Source organism: Sinocyclocheilus rhinocerous, unplaced genomic scaffold (assembly GCF_001515625.1).
Source record: "Sinocyclocheilus rhinocerous isolate Xijiao unplaced genomic scaffold, SAMN03320098_v1.1 scaffold539, whole genome shotgun sequence".
Taxonomy (NCBI): Eukaryota; Metazoa; Chordata; class Actinopteri; order Cypriniformes; family Cyprinidae; genus Sinocyclocheilus; species Sinocyclocheilus rhinocerous.
Genome location: NW_015653003.1, coordinates 569,476 through 584,667, shown reverse-complemented (window position 1 = coordinate 584,667; position 15,192 = coordinate 569,476). Strand labels below are relative to the sequence as shown.

General features: G+C 42.6%; 1 protein-coding gene across 4 annotated transcripts in view; it reads right to left on the bottom strand.

The window, feature by feature from the left end:
* LOC107715462 (zinc finger homeobox protein 3-like) overlaps positions 1-15,192 on the bottom strand; it is a 349,927-nt gene that overhangs the window by 66,621 nt on the left and 268,114 nt on the right. For all 4 annotated transcript variants that reach the window (XM_016521610.1, XM_016521608.1, XM_016521609.1 and 1 more), the window contains one exon: positions 411-642. In XM_016521610.1, the coding sequence (XP_016377096.1) occupies positions 411-642 (232 nt within the window). The remainder of the gene's footprint in view (positions 1-410; positions 643-15,192) is intronic.

The window sequence follows — 15,192 nt, the reverse complement described above, 5'->3', positions numbered from 1 at the left end:
ATTGTCCTTAGGAGATCCTCTCGCCTTATCAGTCATCAATGGAGCATGGAGCCACGGCAGTGATGTCATAGGCATGGCCCAGGGGCCTAAGATGTGCTGTCCTCTTTCACTTAGAAACATTTCACTAACTCCCATGCACCTGATGCCGCATGACCAGGTCTGAAGAACCAGGTGACTATGGTGCCATCATAAGAATCTACTCTATTGGTAACCGGATCTGAAATGGTACTATAATGAACATTGTAGCCCATTTACAATGCAATGTCTATCAATTATCAAGTCTGAATTATGAATGGAGTGGGAATTTTCCACTCTCAGTTTCAAAAGAGGGGAACGCCACAACTACTAAAGAAGGAACCATCCCCATGAAGATCAGATGAGTATACAAACTTGTATTCTTTGCTTCTTACCTGTGTCGGCAGACGGACATTTACGAATGGTGAAGATGGCACTCAACTCCTCCTCTTCCTCGGACAGGCCCTTCTGTAGGCGCTGCAGCTTCCGCAGGCTTTCGCTGCGCTGGTGCTTCATGGAACGGACGTGTTGGATGAGGTTCAACTTGGCCTTGGTGGAGTAGTTACACAGAACACAGTGGTAGTAGCACGACTCGCCCTCCACAGCGTTCTCGTGCTGCTGCAAATGCTGTAGTGAAAGAATGAACGAGAGTTAGCATGGGGTTTTAAATGAACGGATACCTAATGCCATTTACAAATGAATAAATCAATTACCAATCAAGACTCTGTTGTCTAACACAAAGTCAACGTCATTCATCAGCAGTACGCTGGTCTCTGGACCTTAGCATAAGCGTAGTGCTAACAAGACAGAGGAGGGACATTGGCATCCCTGGGGTTGGTGAGGTAGATGAGAGGAGCATGTCAGCATCTACAGGAAGAGCTTGAGCAGGGACACACAGAGGAAAGTGCATTGATCCCTTTCACTCAAGAGAACTCTTTCGTCTCTGAAAAGGAATCTCCAAACATCTGCCTGTTTCACGCATGGGATGATAAATATTGATCACCAGTGAGTCAAATCCTGCTTCTTTGAGAGCGAGGCAAAGTGAGCGAGACGGGGCGGTAGTGGGGCGCTCTGACGACCATACCCAGAAGAGGGTATAGGGATCCTTGGGGGGACCAGAGATATGGGCTACAATCCACAAACCCAAAACAAGCCAACCACACCGCACACCCAACGGTAACACAACAATCCCAAGCTCAGTCTCTGTTCATTGAGCACACCACATCTAATCAATGAGACAAGACCAACACAATACAGGCATTGCAGGTCTATAGATCTGACTGCTAGTCCCTAGTTATCACCTGTACACGTATGTTGAAAGCACTTACCAATACATCTTTACTAACCTTGATTTATGTCTTCTTTCAAGTCATGATTGTTTTAAGCTTCATAAAAACAACTTTTGTGAATACTGCCAGTGTTAATCAATGGCAATTTTCCCCTTATTCATTCTTCATGGCCATCATCTCTTTGGTGAATTATGTTTGTTTATGTGGAGTGAGAGATTTATAGCAATTTATATATGTCAGACAATACACACACTTACTGTCCACACTCCTTTCCTTGTTCTGTGTTCAAGAATGGCACGATACATCTTTGAAATTATATGACAAAGGTGCATGAAGGCCATTGGTAACTTTAATGATCAAAACACAGAAGATGGTTGGAGCTATGGCCAGCAGTTAGCACAAGTGCTTCATCGCATTTGTGCTGTGGTGCTTTAAAGGCAGGGTATGTGATTTTTCAAAAACACTTTAGAAAACTGATTCGGGCCGAATAGCAAAACAAACTTGTAGCCAATCAGCAATAAGGGGCGTGTCTACTCGTGATGTGGAGGAGAGAGCTTTCAGTGCATGGGACGGACATTAGCCGAGCCGAGCGACAGAAAGATAGAGATGGCGGATAAAAAACAAAAGAGGAAAACGTCTGCGGAACGATAAGGCAAGAAGTAGGACCCGTGTAAATATCGGATCAGCTTTCCAGCGCGGGAGAGAACTCAAGGAGCGGAGGCCTACGATCGGACGCCAAGGTTGCTTTGTTTCTTCTCAATAGGTGAGTAACACCGTGTCTACAACAACTAAAGTCTGCCTACACTGGACGCGAGAAAGAGGTCAAACGACCGTTGAAAACCATTTGAAATTTAGGGGCGTGTTTGTTTTGGTGATTTCAAATATCAACATTGGCTACCAGAAATCACTTACTCTGCCTTTAAGGGGCAATGTGAGTTTTAAAAAAATGTCTCCTAACCAATCACTTCTGCTCATCATTTCCTTTCCTCTCTCCACTGTAAGACTATACATAAAAGGCCAACTATGATAATGTGATTAAATAGCAGTATCTTTCCTAGGTCTCTTTACCTTGTATTCATTGTTTATCTTTCTTTTGTTACGTGAGTCATGAAAAAGCAACTAAATTGCACCATGAAGGAGATGATGCAAAACTGTAAAAATATCTCTCTGCTTTTTTGCCTGGCGAAACATGTATTTTCTCTCTTCTGGAGAAGCTCTTAATCTCCTGCACCGACCACCCCCAAACCCTGACAAAGGTCGGGGAAAACAAATTGATTCACTAAGACGTGGCTGAGTTGGCTTTGCCCTGCAGCGCAGAGATGAGATGTGTTTCCATCGGCTTCCGGATGCACAAAGCCAGAGTAACATTAGATTTTTAACCCAATTAAGGCCACATCAGGTGTTGACAACAGTGAGAGAGGAACAAAATATTATGTTCCCTGAAATGTTCTCCTTCTCTGGTAATATTTAATTTTCGGGTAACATTGCTATAAGGCTTTTTTTTTAAGGCAATTGTGGCGCTGATATCATATGTCACCCTGGTATACCTAAGATGTCCATTAGGGCCACTGACTTCCAGGAATGGGTTTTTGCTTGTTGTGCCCCTCAGCTCCATGTAATGGAGTTATTAGGTGATCGTAAAAGGCTCTGTCTTTCCCCTCACGCTCTCCCTTGCTCTCCTTCTCTCACGTTCCTGTTTGAAGTAGGGGTATGATGTCATTGAGTAGGTGCTGCTGGATGTTTTGGGCTTTGCTTGAGCTGCACCTCTCCACCTCACCCTCCCTAACACATATGCAGCGTATCAGAGCTCAGGTACACTGATCTGTCACAGATTTGCTGGCCTAAAACACCAAATCAATCCATTGTGTGCTACGAGATGGCACAGTTTCTTCTTTCTTCATGAAATATGTCTTTACTTCAGCCGTCTTTGTGAAAATAAGTGCAGCGAAAAAGACAACACCTGAACTAAGCTTCAAAGATCTTAAAAAGAAAAAAACGTGGGGAGTTTTACAGCGCCCATAAACAGGGCAGGATTTACACGGGTGAACCTTAGCTGGCTCAGCCCAGAGAAGAGCAACACATTACTTCTTTACCCAAACTGAAGCCAGTCTAACATACACTTGATGCTAAATATGTTAGCCATATGCTACACCATTACAGTTTTGGTACAATTACTATATTTACTCCAAACCACCATGGTGCTTCAAGGTGATTCAAAGAATAACATGGTTTTACCAACATGGCATTGCAATAATACTTTATGTAAGGGATATTAGAAGGCTCAAGGCTCTCCAACACACCATAAGAGATAATAGTCATTTATATTCATAATTTCCATGTAGCAGAGATACATATATTGCTCTCCAGGTCTGACACCAGAGGGCCAAACAGACCCGTCCAAGGACCTACGTTTTTTCTTTCAAACACACAGATATTTCCACATGATTCCATCTGAAACATCCACAGGAGGGACCCCTGAGATGCTCTCTACACCTAATCTCCCACCCAGCACACACACACACACACCCCTGGGTCTGAACGTGAAACACAATAACGCATGAGAGAGCGTCGGTGTGTGGCGTGTCTGTTTCCTATGATCCTGAGATGAAGCTCCATGCTGATAAATCACCTCCAACTGAAGTGCAGGAATTCAGCGGCTTAATGAAAAAGTCATGTTCACCGAGCAGGGAGGGGCCGGTCAGGGTGCTGAGAAGTCTCCCCTCCACAGGGGCCCCAGAACAGCCGCATACAGGCCCCCGGAGCCAGAGAAGGCCACAGAGTCAGCATGGCTTACATTACTACTCAAAATTCATTTAATTGGCTGGAAGTTAATGGCAGACTTACAGGAGAGCACATGAGCTGTGGGGAAGTGCAGTTGAGTGAAACCTGAGTGGGTTGGAGGGAGAAAGTGTGTGTGTGTGTGTGTGTAAAAAAGAGCGAGAGTGTGCACGTGTGCACAGCAAGTGCGTCCCATCTTTACCGGACAGGAGTTTTGATTACTCTCTCTGCACATGCACATAACGACCCGAGTGGACGATGAATCAGTCCCCTGTATTCGTGTAGGTGAGTAAAAGCAAGGGTGACCCACCTTTTCCACCCCACCGCAACTCAACACTGCGTCTCTGCCTGCTTCGCTCCCATCACGCAGAGCTATCACTTTCAACACCTACCTGCTCCTGTGCATGGATCTACAGAAGCATCCACTTATGTGGGCTGAAAAAACACACACCTTTCACACCTATCGCCACTTTAACTGCCAGAGAGCCTAATACAGGGCAGGCACTCAGCATACCTCCACAAATGCCCAGGCCCACAGAGGAATCGTGGTAAAGCGGCTCTAAGTTCCACAACATACTCTACACAAGTACACAAACGTTTCTAGCTATGCAAGCTATTCATACGCAGGTCCGTGTTGGATTCTCAATGTTACTGCATGAGCTGCTAAAAATGTCTTTTGAGTGCTATTTTTTTACACACAAATTTGTTTTAGTCGTTTTTATCTTTTGAATGTTGTCAATATTTCATCATGCTACATTTAATCATTTTTTGTCAGACCTACTGTTGGACTAAAATGATATCTAATTTTAGTCAACAAAAACAAAAATTTAATTGAGAAGAAATTTCAGATAAACACTAAATATTCATTTTCCATAAAAATTAATACTAGCGATTTCTGACATTGTTCACTAAGATTGGAATATTTGATTCTACTTTTATATTTTTATATTTTTTCTTACTTCATCTCATCACATTTATCAGTTTTTTTTAATAATCATCATGATACAATTGTTTTACATATTGTCACTGATGACAAAAGTGAACATCATCAGTTCTCTTTTTCAATTTGAATGCATGCAATTTATTTGAAGTTAAACTGTCACCATGTCGCATAATCGTCACAAGCTACCTGAATAGCAACATATCCGGTTAAATAGCATGGACTCTTTAAGGTAACACTATTGTTCGCTTGAGTACTGTGGTTCATTACACGTTATGTATGTGAAACTGGACTGCAAGCTTGACATGCACTGGCCAAGCATTCACGTATGCATTTGAGTATTTTTTTTCTGGCCTAAAGCCATACACAAATGTGCATGTGGTGCGTGTACAGCCACACACACATGCAAGACCCCCTTTTGATCCAACCCCTATTTCTACTATTAAATTTGTCAGTGCTCTTAATACAAAATTAATGCATTAAAACAGATGACTATCCAGTGGCTAAATAGCTATCAATTTCTCCCTGAGCTGACGAATTCCCACTGTGAGTGATCCAGAGAGTGTCTGAATGTGTATTGCTTTGTAATTATCCCAATGATTCTCGGCACTTAGTGGCGAGGCCTGGTGATTTCCATTCATACTCGCTCAGACACACACACATACATCTGCTTTTCATGGTGTATCATGGTGGGGACTTTCCATTCAGTTGTATTGTTTTAATACTAAGCGAATTTATTTTTTAGACCTACCTCAACCCTCAACACAAACCATTCTGCATTTTCAGTAAGAAATACGTATTAAGCCATTTTCCTCATAGGAAAATGTGGGGGTTGGTCCCCACAATATTGGTGATTTTAGAATTTACTGTCCTTGTGGAAACATTTAGTCTTCACATTGTAGGTAAAACCTGACACGCAGACGCATACTGTCTGATACTGATACCAGAGACAGAAAAATTACAGAAACTGGACTAAAGCACAATCTAAGCCAAAATGCTTGACAAACCACTGGCCACACACTTTATGTCAGGCTATATATCCATAGATATCATGATGCTATGGGGTCACACCAGTGCCTTAAGGGCAGCTAACTAAACTGGATTCAGCCATATGTCATCCTGATGGATGTCAAGTACAGTCAAGTGCGTTGACACCTTTGTAACCGGCCTAATGATCTCACTGGTTAAATAATAGCCACTGAGATCACTGCTCTGCATCCTGAGAAGAGACAAAAGAATTTGCCTAATGGGCAGAAAAACCCAAGCAGAGATGAGATGGGAAGCTGCACCCTTTCTCATATCTCACTCTTTGTATATGTGTGTGTGTGTACGTGTATATTTGAGTGGGTTAACTTAGCTGTACTGTGGTCGAAAAACTGCCCCGAAAAGTTAGCAAAATTTGACAAATCCTTATTTCTATTATGATTTTTCAAAAAAGTTAGTAGTAAAAGCAGAGTTAGTGTTTTAACAGTACGCAGCAACAGTTAATGAGTTTGTCCTTTGATTTACCTCCTTCACTTCTCTAATTCTCTATTTCTTTATCTCGTTTCTCACTTTGCAACAGTAGTGGAAGGAGTAACAGATCCGCAACCACAGAAGCTGCGCTGGATGCCAAGTTCAGCGGCTGGTTCAAATTAGCCACTGTGAGCGGCGACATGCCCAGACGCTGTGCTGTGGCTGTAGAGATGTCACGTACCCACCCCTTAACTGCATACCTACCTCTTCCTTCACCTCTCTCACTCTCTGCTATGTTTTCAGTATTGCTTTGCTCAGTTCTCCTAGAATAGCCATTCTATCACTTCCCAGGGGAACATTTTATTGCTCAGATGTTGCTCTTTCATAGCTCAGGAGTTAATGGAGTTCTGTGCAATGTTTTATTCAAGAATCAACTTTGTTTCTGATAATTCTCCTAAAAAGGAGAAATAGACACAGACACAAATGAGAGAACTGTTGACAATGTGAAAGCATAGCTTTATAATGGATTAAAATGAAGTAATGTAGATAGCAAACTTCAGATAATTTGGAAGAATTTGATTAGAAATTGAGATCTTTGATGATTTTAATTGAGATTCCATTGAAATCTCTGGCTCTTAAATGAAAGACTTTGCTATCTTGGCCAATCTGAGCACAATTTGTGACATTGTTCTCACATTGACTGAGGAGAAAAGTCAATCTCCATTTAATCCGTCTAGGAGATACAATTGATATTAAAGCAATCTTGTTTGTGATTTATCTTTACTAAACTTTACCAAGTGATTACAAGTCATGTTCCAGATGTGAAACAGTGATTTAAACAAGTTCTGTAAAAAAATAGCCGTGCTGAATCTGTGATTCAGTTCTCTGTCATAGATTAGACTGGTGTGAATGGATTACTGTACATGTGCATTGAGAAAGAACAAGGGTGAAAAACAGAAAAATGGGGGCCTTAAAACCAATCCTCTCCAGCAGCTTATACCACCCCAGTGCACTTTAACAGTAAATAAAGCAATAATTATTGAATTCCTTTGGAATAAATAAGCAGCTAGAAAGTAAACAATAGGAACATAATTGTAGAAAGAAGGCAATCAATGCCTGCAGTCATTTAGCTTGTGTTGATTATGCGTACGCTCGTTTGTGTATGTTTCTTTGTGTCTTTGAGTAAAAAGCAATAGCGGTAAGAGGGAGGGTGTAGTGACAAGCAGTTAAATAATACCCTCTCGCATACATCGGCGCAAAACAAGCATAGGGTAATCCTTCCTCCAGTAATGCCCCTGCATTTCCAAACAATGGTTCTCAATCAGCTGATCAATGTGTCCACATAATTCATTGGGTGAATTGGTCTGGATGAGGAAGGAAGAGAGCAAGGAAACTCTATAGAAGGAATCAAGGCGGTGGAGATATCAATACCCAGATCGGTGATAATACGGCAGTGACAATGCCCTCAAAGGCCTTCATGAATAAGAGCAAGCATATATACATAATGGAGTATTTAAGTCAAAATAAACACATTTTACTTGTACAATGAGCTGAGCCACATTTTACAGTAAGTGACCGAGAGATCAAGCAGGAAATTAAGTTTAATCCAGGGTTGGGTAAAAGAAAAGAGTTGCAAAACTATATTAATCGCTAGACGTCGCCTTCCACCATGAAGAGCTAATTAACAGCTTAGCCTCCCATTGTTTTTATGAATACAAGCCCAGTCCTGTAGTACAATAACTCTGCCTGCAGGAGGCGACAGCTGTGTGGAGCTCTAGGGGCAACACACACAGCTGTTCCAACTGTCCCTAGACATCTGTGGCCGCCTGGTGCCATCTGGAAATTTAGGAGGGCAGTTTAGGACCTGTACGGATCCTCCTACCCCCACAACCTCCAGCACACTTCCCATAACTAACCCTCCCTTTTGGTAAGAGACGGTATTGCTAATTATTAGGACGGGACAGTGAAAAAACTTTGTGTATGTCTCGGGGCATGCAGACAGGAGACAGACACGATCAATCGAGAGACATTCAGAGGTACTTAGACCGTTCAATGATGTCTTATTTGTTATATTAGCTGAAAACACATAACTGGTTCTGGTGATCTAGCAAGAACAGAATGATTTGTGAGAAGAAGAAAAAACATACCTGCAAAAGAAATAACTGTGTCTCTTTCACAAAGAAAAAAATCACGATGTTGTATTCCTGAATATAGTAAGTGTAACATAACATTGTAGCCACTGTTACAAAAACTCTCTGGACTTAACTGAAACTGTGTGGTGGCACAAGTTTGTTAGAAGCGGCCGGTCTATAGATGGGTGAAAAATGGGTGCACAAGTCAAAAAGGAACTGAATTACTGCATTTCTGTTTATCTATAGAGGCAGGTGTAACACAAGATTAGTCAAAACAACAAACATCAAACTTTTCGTCCACATACCTAATGCTTCACAGGAGTCAGGGCAAAACTAGAAGGATCCTGAATGATGATCATCAACATCTCGGTTAATAATGGGCAAACCCTTACCAATAACCCACAAGTTATCAAAACCCAAATCCAACCCAAGTAAACAATCTCTTATACTAAAAAAGCCATAGAAGTGATGAAAAGACCAGCCCACAGTATTAACTCCTCCGGTTTGTATTATCTAGCTTTCACCTCCAGCGTTCCTTGTTAGTCTGCTTGAATATTTCATTACCACATAATTGGTTGATGCTTCAGGCAAGGTTATGAGGCGGTAAGAATGCTCCCCTCTTCCTTGTTCTCGTTTCTAAAATTCACAAAGGGCAGTCTGGAGTCGGCGGCGTGGTGTGTTTGAACTGATCTCCGATGAGGAAATGTTTGAGTTGCCAGACTCTTCCCCCCTCTCATGTGCCCGGCTTCACCTTCACCCACAGGACTGGTGTAATGAGAGGGCCTGATCGTGGCCCTGTGCCAGAGTAAATATTTAAGCTCAGCTTAAAGAGCCTGGCTTTTATTAGCTGCGTTGGGCCTACAATGGCGCAACAAGCCCTAAGAGTTCTCACCTTCTTAACATGCAAATGAATAAGCGGGGGCAGGCTGGGGGTGGCTACTTTCGGAAGCTTATTTGCATAGCACATACGCTGAGTGTCTGAGGGCAATGTAGTGGTAACACAAACTTTGAGCACCTATCCATTTCTAGTGGCTCTCTCTCTGTTTCTAAAGATACACGTTGTTTGCCTTTACTCAATTTCTTTGACTTCTACTAACTGCATAAAGAGCTTTAAAGACCCAAATGCCTAGGACAGGGAGCTGTATTGTACTTGTCACTTTATCTGAGCAAATGAACTTGTTAATTAGTGTCATTAACCTAAATACAGTGCCTCTATATTGCGAGAAACAAAACATATGGTGTGCAATCTGCAGACTATAAAGCACAGTTCTAGACTAGACTGCACAGAATAAATATTAATATTATGTATATGCATATATATAATAATTATTTATGCAGATTTACACAAGTAAAAGATGTCTATTTTATTAGGATGAGTAGCATTAAAAAATTAAATTAAATTAAATAAATTAAAAATAAATTAAATTAAATTAAAATATTACTCCCCTGAAGCAGTGTACTTTTTAAACCCTGGCCTTCTAGCCTATGGCCAGAGAAGCCTGAGCACTTGTGTGCTCTTTGGGAGAAGTTCACCTGTCCATCCCATAATCTCACTCTTCTTTCGTTAAGCAGAATACACATGGGTGCTGAAAACATAGAACGCTTTATGGGACCCGTCATCAGCGCCGACTTATTGGCTTGCAAAGTAAAGAAGAAATACGTCACTTTCCATAAAAAATAAACAAAGTGCTCATTGATCAGAGTGATCAATAGTGGATCGATAACCTTAGCCCTCATCATTCCAAGTCCAGCATAATTACAGCTGAGATACGGTCATTATCACTAAAACCAAAAAAGGTGCAGGTCTAATTGGACGCAGTTCCATTGCTTTAGTGTCGCTGTGCAAATACTGAAGGACCTCTGCATGCGAGTCACGCCATCAGTCCCTGTGTCATTGTAGAGGTTGCGATGATGCCTGCCCATTTGGAGGCATTTAATTTCGGGCACTGCTACTGTGTCAGCACAGAAGAGCTTTGTATCGCTCTTAATGCAAATTAAACGTTAGTTATAGGATTGCACTAAGCCACCAATGTGACTCCTTTAATGTATTAAATGTTGTGGAAGAGTGCCCTCCTTATGAGATTTGCAGCCAGTTTAGGTACTTGCAAAAATAAGAAGCTGTTACTCACTGAAGAGCACAGGTCCTTAAAATATGGCAAAATGGCCTTAGTTGGCACCAAATGATTTTGATTTTGCACCAAATTATTTTATTTTGAACTCACTGAGCATGCAAATAGCGTTGCAGGTGCAGGATGACAGCAGCGCAGTGTGCAAACTGTTAACAGGTAGAGACTGCTAGAAAGTGAATAACTGGGCCTGAGCATGCCGCTAACAGCGAGGCCCTCACTCCTCCTCCGGCTCAAGTTTCTGTGTCACTTCAGTTTGCACTGCATGTGCAATGAGCGGCTGGAGGCATAAGTGCACTTGGCAATGGAGCTACAAGAGGAGTGTATACAGTTTCTAACCCGGCTCCGTGTCTCTCGCTCTCGCCTTCTCCCTCCCCTGCATTCTCCACCAAAGCGCCGGGAGCTCCATGCTTGTAAAAGTAACCACAGCTCTTTAAGAGGCTCATGTATTTACAAACGGAGGTATGTCGAAATCAAAGGCATTACCACATGACATCACACATCAGGCAGCCTGCGGATAGAGAATTTATAGGGCGGATTCGAACATGGGTGGTGCACCCAGAAATAATGCCATTGTTTGATCATGCACAGCCACAAGCAAGTGCAACTCACTCACCTATGACAGTTTCCGAGTTCACTGGTTCATTGGCGCCAACCCCCACCTTTCACTGCCTTGCTCTCAGTCAGGTGGTTACAGGTGCAGATTGCTATTGTTTTCTACTTCCTGCTGTTCCTCCACTTGCTGATTCTCCTCGCATGTTGCTTTTTGAAAGTAAGGCTCTGTCTGGTTATGTAAGCCTAGTACATGAGCTGTTCTCACTCCTCATCCTGCACCTCTTGTGAAGTACAGCAGTTAAATCTGTTGTGCTCTGTCCTGGATGGATCTAAAGATTCATTTTCTCTCTCTTTTTCTCCCTCCCCCTCTTTCCCTCTGTTGCTGTTCTGTCTAATCTCACCTCAGTTTTTATTTCGCCCGCCTTCATCTGCAGAGGACTAAAAATACATGATAAATGGTACATGATATTTTAAAGTCTTATCTCTTATCTGTTCTTACAAGGGAATAATAGGGTAGTTAATCCTGAAGATCTCCCTCAAATTGATTAATCTCTTATCTGTTCTTACAAGGGAATAATAGGGTAGTTAATCCTGAAGATCTCCCTCAAATTGATTAATCAGCACATACGGACAATCAAATAAATGATTAATATTCCCCAGACCTGCAGTCGGACAGTTACCCTCCAAAGCATCAGTAATAATTCAGTAACCCTTCCCAGACCAAAGCCGCATCTGCCTGCTCAGCGGCAGCTCTCTGATGCAGTGGGAGATCTTTGAAGTTGGTGCATAACAAACTCTCAGTGCTCGAAGCGTGGCTATACCTGTAGATTAGAGCACAACTGCTGGCCAGGCCAGGCCAGAAAAAAAAAAACATTTCAGTTTTGTACTAATGGAGCTGAATGCAGGCAAAAATGTAGCTGTATATCCTCTAATGTGTGCACCATGACGCCCGACAGATGTTCAGCCATTTCTATTAGGCTTTTTGAGAGAGCAGATTTTTAGAAACCAGTTTTTCGAGACTGAGGCTAATTTGTCAAAATGATGTTGTGCTGAAAGCAAACAGTGAACAGTACTGTTACAGAACACGAGACAGTCCCTCAGTCCTGGACAAAAGCAACATTAAAATTACTTAAGCTAACTTGAATGTTGCATAAGGGGGGTCGTGTCAATATATGTCCAGCTTACAGTCTGTGTGTCACCCCGGTTTTGAATTCAACTCAGACAGATATCTTTAGACAGCCTATTTAGCAGCGGCTCTCTCTGCGCTCGTACCCAGGGCCCACCCTGTCCTGGTGATGGATTCCCTATTTATTCAGCTATTTTTACGACAAAAGGAGATCTCCATGGAGAATGGTTCTCTTTCTCTACCATTACTGAGTTTGCTAACCCTTCCACAGGGGTCAACAAACAGCCCTCCTCCCCAAGCTGACCGCATCTGCCAGCTTGTGCACTTATTAATGTGTGAGTGGCCCGGGCCTGGACACCCCTCGTCCACCACGACTGCGGTGCGTATGCGTGCATGCGTCTGTACAAACATATGTTTACATGTCACAGCTTTACTATGTGGTTCGGCATTAGCAGTCCCATGCTAGTAGTGACCCTTAATCACCTACCCCCACCTTGGCCTTTGTGTAGGTCGCCTGGCTGGCTAGCTAGAGAAGCACGAGCAGCTGTCTGCTGTCCTCTTCTCGGACACACTGTCTCTGGTGTCCATGCTCCTGCATCCGAATGGGGCTATACATGACATCACACCGCATACTTCAAAACCTGACCGCCACCTGCATTCTGCCACTCAACCTGGGTTGCTCGACAGGGCTATGCAGTTTCATTAGCAGAAAGACACGGTATTAAACTAATCCATGTGTCTCTCGCGTTGAGGCCGGAGCCCCATACAGCCTTATCAGGGGCACCATTAGCCTTTCAGCGAGAGCAGGCGGATCTGAAACCCTGCCAATACATCTGTTGATGTATGGCCTTGAGCTCTAATAGGTATAAGCGTTGTGTGCAGGGCGGCGTTGCGAGAAGCCAGGCTTTTCTATAACCGATACAGTTAACTTTGATCTTGTCTTAGCATGGCCTGTTTATAAATCAGCCATGCAAATATTTATAAGCTGGACGGGAGAAAATGGCTGGTCTGGTTTATATCCCTGTCCTTCCATTCTTCCTTGCTGCCTCATCCCACTCCTCTTCCCCCCGGCTCATGTGTCGACGAGGACGCCACAGCAGTGGGGTGAGAGAGCACAGGCCCCAGGCCACATCTATCATTGACTACGCTGTCTGGCTTTATTGGCTGGTCATGGAGCGCAGGTCAAAGGCACTCCAGGGGAGGGCAGGGGGAATCTTGATATCCAGGAGATAAAGAAGAGCTTATCTGGAAAGCTCACACAAAAAGTTGACAGGTGGGTCAGTTTTTTTTACAATCCTCTACAGTTCAGTGTGGGTTTGGTCTAGGCAAGGTGAGGTCTGAATCACCTACAGTAAAGCTCAATAAATAACACGAGACGGTGCTCAATAACTATTGCCTTTTTGCTTGCTCCCTGCACACCTATCTGTTTCCGCCTGCATTGCACACAATGGGATGGCCCGCTCTGGCAGATGCACAGGCTTTAATTGCTCCCCCCAGTCCTGACCTCTGCTCCTGATCACCCTCTGATATACAGCATCTCTATTATGCTGGGAAGTAGGTAAATATTGTCCTAAAGACCACACGTCCTAACGGCATTACTGAAAATGGAGGAAAAAAATCAATCGCCTTTTTTTTTTCTTTTGTCCTTCACCAAATCTATTAGTTTTCCTATTTTATCTGAGGTTGGGATCCAAAAAACGCAGAGACCGGTGCTGATGAGGACAGGGTGCAACTGCGGTCTGCACAATCTTGGTTTGATGCAAAGCTGTATCACATGTCTAGTTCCTTGAGAAATGTGTGGCTTTGTTGTGAATTGTTTTGGATGGAATAGCTAAATTTGAGGAGAACGAAAATCATGCTTTCGAAGAATGGATAAAGCTAAACATTTTTAAGAAATAGTCAACTGTCAAATTATTGGGCTCTGACTCAGTTATTAAATAAAAAATCATTCTGACCAATTCTGATTTATGTCTTGTTAAGCTTGATGACAACATGCAATGTGGACACAAATATGCAAAACTGCATGTGTGCTGGAGTGTTTGAGAGTGCAAGTGAGTATAAGGGGGGCAGTGGTGATGGTAGTGGTGGACTGGCTTGTGGATCGATGCTGTGATTGGCAGATAATGGCTTTTCCTGTTCTGCCTTCATAACCTCGCTCTGATGGCTGTTGCTTCTGATCAGAGATGGCAGATTGCGTTTGATTTTTGTATATAAAGCCCTGACTTTTTGGGGATGGCTTCATCATGTTAAATCATTTAAAAGTCAAGTTGAATACTGGGAATTCCTTTCCACCCATGCACAGAGGTAAAGCTTTAGCATCTGAACAAACCACTAGACTTCATAATAAATAAGAGAGCAATGAGAGCACTGATTTCAAATTTTCACAATTTAAAACAACCTGCTTCAAGTTTCATTCCACAAGTGAAAACAATACTAAGTACAGAACATCATCATACACTCACGCAGTAATTCAAAGTTATTCAAATATATGAAAGAGCAGCTGGTGAAAACAGATAGAATGGATGGAAATGGAAGGATAAGACACATTTTTGAGCTTTTGTGATTTAAAAAAATATGAACTGAATATGAGGGCCAGACGAATAATATATAGTGAGATTTGAAATAAGTTGGCAAACACTCCCATACACCATACTTTATTCACCTGATTTCCCATAAACTGCAGCTGTTTTTACAGTTTTGAAAGATTCCCCAAGCCATAAAACGAAATGAAGGAACCGATCAGAGAGAAGGTAGATTAGAATTACAGAGAACAAGC